This window comes from Ascaphus truei, chromosome 5, assembly GCF_040206685.1.
Source record: "Ascaphus truei isolate aAscTru1 chromosome 5, aAscTru1.hap1, whole genome shotgun sequence".
Lineage (NCBI taxonomy): Eukaryota > Metazoa > Chordata > Amphibia > Anura > Ascaphidae > Ascaphus > Ascaphus truei.
In genome coordinates this window covers 172,295,117-172,305,794 of record NC_134487.1, presented here as the reverse complement: position 1 = coordinate 172,305,794, position 10,678 = coordinate 172,295,117, and the positions used below count along the sequence as shown (strand labels likewise).

The 10,678-nt window shown below is 38.5% G+C and overlaps 1 protein-coding gene and 1 long non-coding RNA gene across 2 annotated transcripts; one reads left to right on the top strand and one right to left on the bottom strand.

Annotated features, from left to right (window-relative positions):
- The first annotated feature begins 774 nt into the window (after nt 1-774).
- Nucleotides 775-3,802, top strand: LOC142494496 (uncharacterized). Its single transcript, XM_075598987.1, has 3 exons — nt 775-893; nt 2,283-2,360; nt 2,724-3,802. Exons 2-3 carry the CDS (start codon nt 2,312-2,314, stop codon nt 3,800-3,802), a joined length of 1,128 nt encoding a protein of 375 aa, XP_075455102.1. The 5' UTR covers nt 775-893; nt 2,283-2,311.
- A 4,961-nt stretch (nt 3,803-8,763) lies between these two features.
- Nucleotides 8,764-10,125, bottom strand: LOC142494495 (uncharacterized). Its single transcript, XR_012801486.1, has 3 exons — nt 9,429-10,125; nt 9,247-9,319; nt 8,764-8,859 (listed from the first exon to the last, which is right to left on the bottom strand). It is a non-coding gene; the product is annotated as an uncharacterized LOC142494495 (long non-coding RNA).
- Nucleotides 10,126-10,678: the final 553 nt, after the last annotated feature.

Below are 10,678 nucleotides of genomic sequence, written 5' to 3'. Positions count from 1 at the left end.
TGGCGCAGTTGCTGATGGGGTGGATGGTGGTGGCGTGCTTGCTGGTGGCCAGCTTTTGGAGGCTCTTCCATTGGAAGAAGGAGAGTCCAGTCAGCACCAGCCAAGCTCTGACCCTAAACCTGCTCGGAAAAAACGTGTGGAGAAGCCACGTAATCCTCGCTTCAATGACCAGGAAAATAGGGCTCTTGTCACTGGCATTCTGGAGCACTATGACAGTATATATGGACATTTAGTAGGTAAGTGTAACTTTACATTTATTATTCAAATACATGTGATCCTAGGTCATCTGAGTTTTGTTCATATGCAAATATGGGTACACAATATCTTTCTATGTTCATTAGTGTGGAAACACAGCTTTTTATCATGCCTTACAAGGACAAATAAACACAGGCGGTCAATTTGCCAGAACTGCATACAATATGAATGCAACCTTGCTTACATGTATAGGTTTAGTAGTGAATGCTCATGTGCTGCACATATTACACATAAAACAGCATGTTTGCTATCACTTGGAACAGCTAGCAGTGTAGGAAACTGGTGCTTATATTATTATTCATTTACCTCATATCTTTTATATGTTTTTCAAGGGCGGACAAGTGCAGCAAGCAAAAAAGAAATGTGGGACACAATAGTCATTGGTGTCAATGCCTGTGGGAATCGTGTCAGGGACAAGTATCATTGTCGGAAAAGATTTGATGATATTAGGTCCAAATTGAAAAAGAAAATACAAGACCAACGCGTGCATGCTACTGGCACTGGAGGTGGGCCCACACCACAACGTCTCATATTGACTCCATTGGAGGAGCTGCTTCGGCCAAAATTACTTACCGTCGTCGTGGAAGGCTTGGCTGGTGACCGTGACATTGGAATTTATCCGTCACAATTTCCAGCAGGTGATAAATATTACTGTACTAGGCGTGTCGTTGCTTACAGTTATTTTGCATAGTTACACTGCTTTTTATACTGTCTTCACAATATAAGCATACCTGCATCTATATATGTATATGTCTGATTCTGTATATATATATCTCAAAATAGACATATATGTAGTAGTCCTACTAAAAGCAGTAACTAATATAGCACGTGCCATTGCGTGCTCATTTACATGTGAATTCCCAAAATGCATAGCTGCAGTGGAAGCAATTGATGGTGGGCGAAGATGGGGAACAACAGGGTAGTACACGTGTAACACATGTTCATGAGAAATTATTAGTAGCTACAGGTACAGAACAGAAATATGTATCATATTATTGTGTATTTTATTGATTTTACTCCGACAAACATGACATTACTGCCTATTTTAAGCATGCATCAAAGAAATTGCATGTAACGGCCTACAAACATCACTGGCACTAACACATCTATAGTTGCTTATGAAAAGGTCCATTTTTGCTTTATGTCATATACAGACAGCATAATGAGGCACACGTATCATATGTTATGTCATTGTTTTCATAACTTAAACACTGCAGATGACTACTTAGCTCATCTACCATTGTGTTAAAGCAGCTGCAATTAATATCTCATCACAGCATACACTTCAACAGAGGGGGTGGGGTTCAGCACACACACTAATTACAGCCTCATTTCACGGTCAACTTAGTTCACACCATTTGCACCTGTTTCAAGTCATTGAAAGGTGTGGCTGATTAGGCTTTTTGGGGAAGGGAATACCTTTCTTACAACCTGAATAGCACAACTGAAGTTAATCACACTCATTTGAAAGCTTAACTCTAGCTACTAAATGCCCCAACAACTCATTACTTATCAAAGCGTACGTCACACATTAGTTCACTCATATCTATAGTTGAACTACTATGAAAGACACATTATCACACACTGCATGTGTTGTCTTGTTGAGTCACAGCCACATTCAGGTGTGCCACATCTTCGATTAATGTACCACACATATCCTCTACCAAAAACAACACTTTTTGCAATATGACCACCTTCATGATAACCATTGTGAATGGTCATCTCATGATAGTTATGTACATTATGATACTGATATCACTACACAACATATGATTTTTATGTACTCATTTAATCTATTTATCCTCACGCATTACTGCAGAAACATAGTATGTTGTATGTTAGGGAACTCAAAACTTCTAAGTACACAGGCATGTACAGTGTTATTACAACTATTTATGTTCACTTTCACACACATTTTCGGTTAAGGAACTGATGTTGTTAGTTAATCATAAATACAGAACATACAATAAGTGTTTGTTCAATATTTACACATGTAAATGTAAAACTTATGTTATTGTTATATATAGTTGCCCCTGGAGGACATGTGTCACCTGAGATGGAACAAGTGTCTTCACCTGGGTCAGCCAGCTCAACACTACTAGAAGGTGAGTGTATCATTTGCTGGCCATATAATATGTGCTCTTCTATATGTTATGTTGTCATGTGCATTATTTGTTTTGCACATCTTCTTTAAATAGGATTACTTAGTGTCAGTGAAAATTAAGTGTAAGGCAACATGTATTGTGTTAGTGATGTAAATTATCATGTAGGACTTCTGAGTTTAGAGCAACTTTTCATTCATTCATATTTCATACTGAGTCCAAACATTATTCGTAAGTCAAGGTAGTTTTTAATGAGGTTATAAAACGTATGCTAACATGTTAGGTGTTACTTAGGACACAGTACAATTACATAGTAACACAGCATACATTAACATGCCATTTAATAATGTGTACATTTCTTTTTAGAACATCATGGTGATGAGGATGATGAGTATGATGAGGATGACGCCACAGAAGAGACTGAAATACAATCATGTGACCATGAAGAGGTGCCAATAGAAACTGTTGTACCGCCAAATCGTCCATCAACTTCCACATACGATGCAATTGTAGCTTCAGAGGGAAAAATAGTGGACGCAGAAAATCGTCGCCATTCAGACATGATGACAGTGCTGGAAAGGATGATTGGACTGCAGGAAGAAACAGTATCACAATTGGCACATCTCCACAGAGTCTTCATTGAAGTGCCTAAACAGTTGCAAAAAATCAACACCTCATTTGAAGCATTAGTTGTTCAGCAAACACAAGCTAATTACTGGAGAATGACTAATGTACCACAATTCAACACCTCCCAGCCAGGATCTGTTCATGCAGGTCAGTTTTCACCACAATCATCTGAGATTCATTCACCAGGCCCAAATGTTACCGGTCAAGTAGCAGACATTGCTGTGCAGGTTCCTGATGACATCCTACCGCTGCCATCTCTACAAATTCAGCAGCAGACACCTACAAAGGAGGCGACAAAAACAAAACAAGACACACATGAAACAGACCAACCATCACTTGTGCAGTGTCTACCAACTTGCTCACATGTGTCACTGGGCACAAGCCCTGTCCGTGAACAGTCACTACCCAAAAGCCCTGTAGGTGAGTCGCTGCCCAAAAGCCCTGTAGGTGAATCGCTGCCCAAAAGCCCTGTAGGTGAATCACTGCCCACAAGCCCTGTAGGTGAGTCACTGGCCACAAGCCCTGTAGGTGAATCACTGCCCACAAGCCCTGTAGGTGAGTCACTGGCCACAAGCCCTGTAGGTGAATCACTGCCCACAAGCCCTGTAGGTGAGTCACTGGCCACAAGCCCTGTAGGTGAATCACTGCCCACAAGCCCTGTAGGTGAACTGTCACTGGCCACAAGCCCTGCCCGTGAAGTGCCAGAGGCCACTCAAAGTGGCTCTGTTGTGCCTAAAGTTGGTGGCAAAAGAAAAAGGAAAATTCAAGAGACAACAAGCAGGCCTGTTACTCGCTCGCAAAAGGAACAAAAAAAATAAATGTTATAATTCAGAAAATATGTCTTTGGCCTTGTTTTGTTGACTTCAGATTATCTAATTACTATTGTATGTATGCTGAAGACTGTGTTGTTTCCAAACTTTCAACTATGTTCTTGTACACGTGAAGGTTTGGAAATGTTAACACTCATAATTAATTGTGTTATAAATATTTATGTTGTAATCGTCTGTTCAGTAATGGTCCACCAGGAGCCAGTTGCTAAGTTTAGAGAACCTGCCATTGACTTTGCATCAAAACATTGCATTTGGGTGTGTTAATTGATGTAAGAATTGCATATGCATATTAGTCACATGCAATTATTAAAACACCTAAGTAAGTGCAAACATCTTTCTTGTACGTGTACAGCAGGATTATGTGTAAATTATTACTTACCTTTGCCTTGCTTGGCCATTGTAATTTTGTCATTTAATCAGTTGTGTGTTCGTTTCTATAACATCTCAGAATGTATAATAATATATATACACACACACACACTGAGTGTGAGTGTGAGTGTGAGTATATATATATATATATGTATATATGTGTATATATATATATGTATATATGTGTATATATATATATGTATATATGTGTATATATATATGTGTATATATATATATGTATATATGTGTATATATATATGTGTATATATATATATGTATATATGTGTATATATATATGTGTATATATATATATGTATATATGTGTATATATATATGTGTATATATATATATGTATATATGTGTATATATATATGTGTATATATATATATGTATATATGTGTATATATATATGTGTATATATATATATATATATGTATATATATGTGTGTGTGTATATATATATAGATATATATATATATATATATATATATATATATAGTACTATATAAACTGGTATACACAAACTAATACACTTCATGCTTCCTTGTGAAAGCACACTATTTTAATAATACAGGCCTAATGTTTGAGAAATATCCTAAGTATGAGACTCTAACAGTATTGTGCTTAAACAAATGTTTATTACTTAATTCAATCATGTTTCTCACCATTTAAATAGGTTTCATACAAGGTATACTTAATGCCATCAATGTTGTGTGTACTCCTGCAATATAAAAAAAAAAAAAATATTATATATAAATATATATATATTTTTATAAGAGATATATTTATATATATATATATATATATATATATATATACACACGTATTTAAACTCATGCAGACAGGGAGTTAACCAGACTTTCACATACACACAGAAATGTAAGCGGGGAAAAAACATTTCTTTTTGCAGGTGTGTTTTTACTGATATGCCTGGCTAAGAAATATTTTCACACACTGGCCTTTGTTAGTTTTCAAAAAAACACTATGTGAACGCATTCACAGTCTAGGGATGTTTTTCACAAACGAGATAAAAGAAGGAGAAATGTTTCTCCCACAGTCCCATATCACGAACCACAACTGTTAACCCAATTAGACAAACAAATCCAATTGGCGTTTGAAATAAGGAGTCAAAGTAGTTACTTTTGTTGACCTTGACAAGGAAAAACAGGAGTTTGTTAGCCATTCAGCACATTCATTTTGATGAGCAAATAACACAGACCTGCACACAGCTTTTGTGCTACTCAGACATGGCTGATGAATTCGTTAACAATATTAATCCCCTTTTAGGGTATAAGTACATGATCTGTGAAGCCATCTTGAACAGTCGCGGACAGAAAGCAAGCACACGCCAAATCGATGATTTCATTCGAGCAAAATATCCTTATTACCAAGACCGTAAGCATGCACGGAATTTTAATTCCTCAATAAGATTCACTTTATCAAGTAATGACTTTTTTGAACGTGACCAGGATAAGCTACAACACACCTATGGTTTCTGGAAGATTGCCCCGGAAAAACAATTTATCCTGAAAGACGGCACTTATATTGTCGTGAAAGGCATATTTATTCCTAATGGCAATAGCAATGTATCCGCTACTACTGATCCGTTTGAATCGATACGTGCTGCAATATCTGCAGCCTCCATTCCTGAAACCCACATTGTACAAGAACAAAAGTACTATGATTATGTACCAAGCCTTTCAGCTGAAATTGCATTGGAATGGGAACCGGAAGAAATGAACCTACCTCCCGACCAATTATTTGAAGAAAGCAGTGGCGATTCCTATGAGCGCATCCTGGAGGAGATATGTGCCATACTGGATTCAGCGGTTGGGTTAAGCGTGGATGAAAATGGCTTGCATTTCTGGAGCGACCAGTTGCAGCCAGGCGAAGAGTTAATTCTAGAAGAATGGTAAATATAACAATCGTTATGCGTTGACTCTGCGTGTAAATTTTTTTTTTTTTTGTAACCACCATTTTCACTTTCAATGCGTGGATACAGCGTAACATTGCAGACTGCATAACATGTAGCGATCACAAACAAATTGTTTCCTAATACAATATAGTAGGACCTGAAAGAGTAGTACACATTGCTGACGGAATAAATATACGTACTTTCCTATCCCTTTAAACATATTAGCAACATTTTACCATTACTCTAACACATACCTGTTTTGTTATCATGCAACATCTACAACATTGAAAACCGGGTCCACCACGTATGACGTGGGACCCTTGTCATGGGCCAAGGCGTCCTTAAAAAGGATTACTGATGTAAGCCCCGCCCCCAAGCGACGTGCGCGCCTCAAAGCCTATTGGCTGTCATGTTTTGTTATAGTAACGGTAACTGCAGTGTGTGATGCGTGCGGCTCAGTGTTTGTAGGCGTACCCTGGGCGTTAGCCGAATGTTAATTGAGTGGGAGGAGTGTTAGCGTGCGTTTCACGCTGGCTTAACATGACGTCACACGTATTGCATTTGCGCATTGTGTTATCGGCCGTGCTTTCTGTTCAAACACGTCTGTTTAAAAAGAATACAGATGTACTCGTTTAGAACGAATGTAGTTTCGTCTTCATTGTATTTGAAATAAAGATGTTATGTTTACTGGTATTTTCAACATGTATTGAACGCACAACGTACGCTTTGTTTTGCGCATGCGCTAACAGTTAGTGGAGCCAAGCGTGAAGTGCGTGCGCACACAAAGATGTGCGCGCACATCTTTCAGTATACAGGCAACGTTCACTTCTTATACATAGTTATGCCTGCTACAAATTTAAAGAAACATTACATACTGATGAACAGTTTTACTTCTAACATATAAGTGAGTGACGTGTGTATCTACACAATCATATAGAGCTGCGTAACGCGTTGTCACGGATGCATATCTAGTAAGGTGCCATCTTTGACCATCATGTGTTTGCTGTATTTCAGAGATGTCGGGGAAGATACAATCGGATCAATGTATGATTTCAGAAGAGTCTACCTTTATATGAGATGATTGTGAGGAGGAGCCACCGACTACTATACTACATATGGAACTAATTTTATATTGCTTGCAGCGCTTATTAACAAACAATTAAAAATGTGATACCCTTATGCCTATATTGCATAAGCACTTAATTAACATAATGATGTTGCAAAAGAGTGCCTCATGAATTTTTATTGAGTGTTCTTTAATGACTACTAACATTTTATGACATGGTGTGTTTTATATATAACAACCATTCCCACTCTGCTAACACATTTGTGTATTCTAATATGTAATGGAACGTATGACTGTCGAAACTATGTAACAATAATAATAATAATATGAGCATGTTCATGTATAGGGCTGCTAGTTGTACGCAGCGATTTACAGACACATGTTTCAGCCTGAGGTCCCTGGCCCGTGGAACGTACAAATGTTTTTTTGCCGCATGAGGCACAGGGAGATAAAGTGACTTGGCCAAGGTCACAAGGAGCCCACACCGGGAATTGAACCAGACTCCCCTGCTTCAAACTATCAGTGCCAGTGTGTGTCTTTACTCACTGAGCCACTCCTTCTCCCAATGTAAAGGACACTTACAACCAAGTAGCCATTTATTTTTAAAATCTCTTGTTACATGGGTATGTAGATAAAATGGTTTGGGACTGTAGCAAATAATGTTAGTGGCCAGATGTTATGGTCCCCTCCAATGCATGATGTTCTGAATATGACATCACCATCATGTTATGAAGTACGTTTCTGTGTATATTTCATTAACCTAACTAACTATAGTTTACTGTGTTTATTAATCGTTTAGAAATACATAGTATAGTCAATATGATGATATAAGCTACCATAATAAAGCTGGTGTTATCATTTGTCGGTGTTATACATGGATCCTACACCAATTGATAGAGACACAAACAGTTGTCTTAAAAAGTGTGTCTATGCTAGTGATGAATGTGCTCCCGTAAGTAAACAAATAAGTACAGTTATCCCCTTTTCTCCAACCACCTCTATATTACATTAATGGAAATTATAAGGAAACCTACATAAAATGTGATGAAATGTGAGTAATCATTTTGTAATACAATGCACATGAAAGCTCAAGAGTAGCTAAATGCATATACATGATACAGAAAGTACATATATGTAACATTTGTGTTTATACCAATATGTTGGGTTTTTAGTTCCAATAATTATAGGAAGATTGAGGTAGCCACATCTTATGAGAGATGTCAGCAAATATACATACCATGATCAGTCATACTGGAGATATACCTATAATGCAAAGGAACAATATATAAATTGCAAACATTGACATGCCATCTTCAGTACCGTAAACAACACAGCAAAGTGTGTATTTGGTGTTAAATGTACAACACCATGTATATTTAATGACATTCAAAATGTAAATCAGCCTGGTGTACACATCATCTGGATGTACATGTTACACTGCACCAATAACATTGTATGTAAGCATACTAGAAGCATGAATGATTATGGGCATAATATGTGTTTTGTCTTAGCATAAGGAATAACACAATGCTAAAATATTATTGCTTTGTTACCCAAGTTGTATTCACATACACACAACTAAAGTACAATTGAAGAGGGATTATATAACCTGTGCAACAATAACATACCGGTGCCACATCCCTTTGTGCACACAGCAGAGAAAAGAAAGGTGTGCAACCCATATTCATCTGTGTCCTAACAGAAGGTTATATAAAGAAACATTATTGTTAATATAACATAATTAAACTATAAAAGTAGTACTAGGAACATATGAGTTTGTACTTACAAGAAAAAAATGAATTGATGAGATTCTGTCGTGTCTGGCCACCACTGGCTGTTTGTTCATTTTCAGCAGCTACATGGGTGGGATGCTCGTCTACCAAAGCCTCAGCTAGGTCTGACTGTACATTGTGCCTGAGTGCAACATTGTGCAAAATGCAACAGGCAAGGATAATATCAGACACTTTTTGAGGCTTGTATAGAAGAGCCCCACCAGTTCTGTCCAGACACCTAAACCTGGTCTTGAGTAGGCCAAATGTCCTCTCTATAACAGATCTTGTAGATATATGGGCTGCATTGTACCTGTCCTCTGCTTCAGTTTGAGGGTTTAGCACCGGAGTCAAGAGCCACGGCCTAATTCCGTATCCTGAGTCACCTATAATGAATGGAGCACACATAAGCTGACATTAGTGATCAAATTGTACAATGCCAACATTCCTAAATCAACATGTGTTTTGTGTTAGAACATGTAAATATGTACTCACCCAGCAGCCAACCAGGTTCAAAATGTCCCTCTTCGAACGCATGGAAGACTGAAGAGTTCCTCAGGATAGAGGAATCGTGACTGGAACCAGGGAACTTGGGTACCACATGCATTATCCTCATCGTGGCATCACATACCACCTGTACATTGAGTGAATGGTAGTGCTTCCGATTGCGGTACACATGCTCACTCTGACTAGGTGCAATCAAAGCAACATGTGTGCAATCGATTGCACCCAGCACACATGGTATCCCTGCTATATTATAAAAGCCAGTCCTGACTTCCAGCCACTCTGTCGCCTCTGTAGGAAAATGAATATAATTCCTAGCGCGTCTATTGAGTGCATAGAGAAACTGGGTCAAGGCCCGCGAGAATGTAGATTGCGAGACCCCGCCCACTATGCCCACAGTTGTCTGGTATGACGCGGAAGCAAGATAATGTAATGAGCACAGCATTTTAACAAGCCCAGGGACTGCACGACCTCTGGCTGTGAAAAAATCTAAATCCCCCCTTATCTCCTGATAAAGAGCTAAGATTGCTGCTGAACTCAAACGATAGCGACTTACAATCTCCTCCTCACTCATCCCATCTAACAGGGTTCTCTCCCTGTACAGACGCGGACGAGGCACAAGTTGTCTCCTCTGTCTTCTCCTCTGATCTCCTGTCCCTCTACCTGTCCCTCGGCCTGTCCCTCTCCCTGTCCCTGTCGTATCCGCGTCACTGTCACTGTCCCTCGGTGTGTCCCTCCCTTGCCCTATATGATTGTCTTCATCATCAAGCATGTCATAGAAAAGAATGTTCCTCCGTCTCCTAAACATTCGCAACATTTTGAAATGAGTAGCTGTGAATGATCAGGTAATGTGCGTCCTTTAAATAGGTATGTGATGATGTCAGGTGACATAGTAAAATGCAAGGTGTTACATTAACATAATAAAGTACTTCTGTGGCAAGCTGTGTGCACTTGTTGTTCTAAGTATTTGTTGTGTGTATTCTGCAGGGAATGATGATATTTGGCAATGATGTGACGTGAAGCTTTGTACAAAGATTGCTTGCAAATAAATAGTTGCATGTGCAATGCATGTAACACTTGTGAACGCAAGAGTCAGTCATGTAATGAGACAAAAAGGCTGAGATTGACGTGGGAAAAGTTTTGTGTAACATGTGTAATTATCCATGTTATTGTGACATGTTGGCAACAATGAATAGTCGTGTGCATATGCATGCATTTGTGTAAGGAGGATAGTTGGTATA